Source organism: Alligator sinensis, unplaced genomic scaffold (assembly GCF_000455745.1).
Source record: "Alligator sinensis unplaced genomic scaffold, ASM45574v1 scaffold63_1, whole genome shotgun sequence".
NCBI classification, from domain to species: Eukaryota; Metazoa; Chordata; order Crocodylia; family Alligatoridae; genus Alligator; species Alligator sinensis.
This window is the reverse complement of record NW_005842811.1, coordinates 131,497-132,549: the sequence shown is the minus strand read 5'-3', so window position 1 is coordinate 132,549 and position 1,053 is coordinate 131,497. Positions and strand designations below refer to the sequence as shown.

The following is a 1,053-nucleotide window of genomic DNA, read 5'->3' as shown; positions in this document are numbered from 1 at the left end:
GGGGCGGGGCTCAGGGTCATGGGGCGGGGCTTCGCGCTGAGGCAGTGGTGTTTGGTTAAGCTGTTACGCTTCCACCTGGCTCTTGGGGGCGGGACCTAGGACCCCGGGGGCGGGGCTTGGTGCCGAGGCAGTGATCTGGCGGGGGAAACCGTTACTGATGCCTCCAGCCTGGCCGCAGGGCCCGTCCCCCGCCCTCGGGCTCCCCGAGTGCCCTCCTCCTTTGCCAGGCCAGACGCGCCGTGTGTGCTCGGTGCTCGGGCCCTGGGGTCGAGCTGCCTGGCGCTGACCGCGGGGCTCGTCCTGCCCCCCGTCGATTCTAGCGGAGCTGGTGGTGGACAAGGCCATGGAGCTGAAGTACGTCGGCGGCGTGTACGGGGGGAACATCAAGCCCACGCCCTTCCTGTGCCTGACCCTGAAGATGCTGCAGATCCAGCCCGAGAAGGACATCATCGTGGAGTTCATCAAGAACGAAGACTTCAAGTAAGCGAGGCAGGTCGCTGTCCCCGCCCCGGGAGCTGTCGGGCCAGGCAGGCGGACGTGGGAGGCGGGCAGCGACAATGCAGCTGAGCACCCGGCGGGGCCAGAACAGGGCTCCCCTGCGGGGAGTGTCCCGTTTCCCAGGTGCCGTGCACAAGCCTGTCTGGTAACGCCCGCTTTCCAAGTGTGAGCTCTTTGCTCGGGTTGCCCTCCTGCTTGTGCTTGTTTCCTTTCGTTCATGATGCGCACCTGTCTTTGTCCGTGCGTGAGCCGTGTGTTAAAGTGGCTACGGGGGCAGATCCGGGGCGCGGTAGCACCCCCCCTTTTGGGTTGGATCATAGAGTGGGAACCTCTGGGGACTTCTTTGAAGTCCTTAGAGCAGGTGAGAATCCCCCCTTCCCTTCTGGGCTCAGTCATGTCTCCCCCGCCACTTCCCTGCTCCTTCCTGGCCTCAGCTGGGACGGTGGCAGTAGCCAAGACAAGGGGGTTTCCCCTCCCTATGTCTGCTTCCAAGGGGCAAGGCTAGGTGGGGAAACCCACCCTTGGCCTATTTCCACTGTTCCTGCTGTGCCGAAC

The 1,053-nt window shown here is 64.5% G+C and overlaps 1 protein-coding gene across 1 annotated transcript in view; it reads left to right on the top strand.

Annotated features, from left to right (window-relative positions):
- Positions 1 to 1,053, top strand: part of PRPF38A (pre-mRNA processing factor 38A) — a 5,201-nt gene that overhangs the window by 455 nt on the left and 3,693 nt on the right. Inside the window, exon 2 of the mRNA XM_006035176.3 lies at positions 321 to 480. Coding sequence (XP_006035238.1) covers positions 321 to 480 — 160 coding nt within the window. The remainder of the gene's footprint in view (positions 1 to 320; positions 481 to 1,053) is intronic.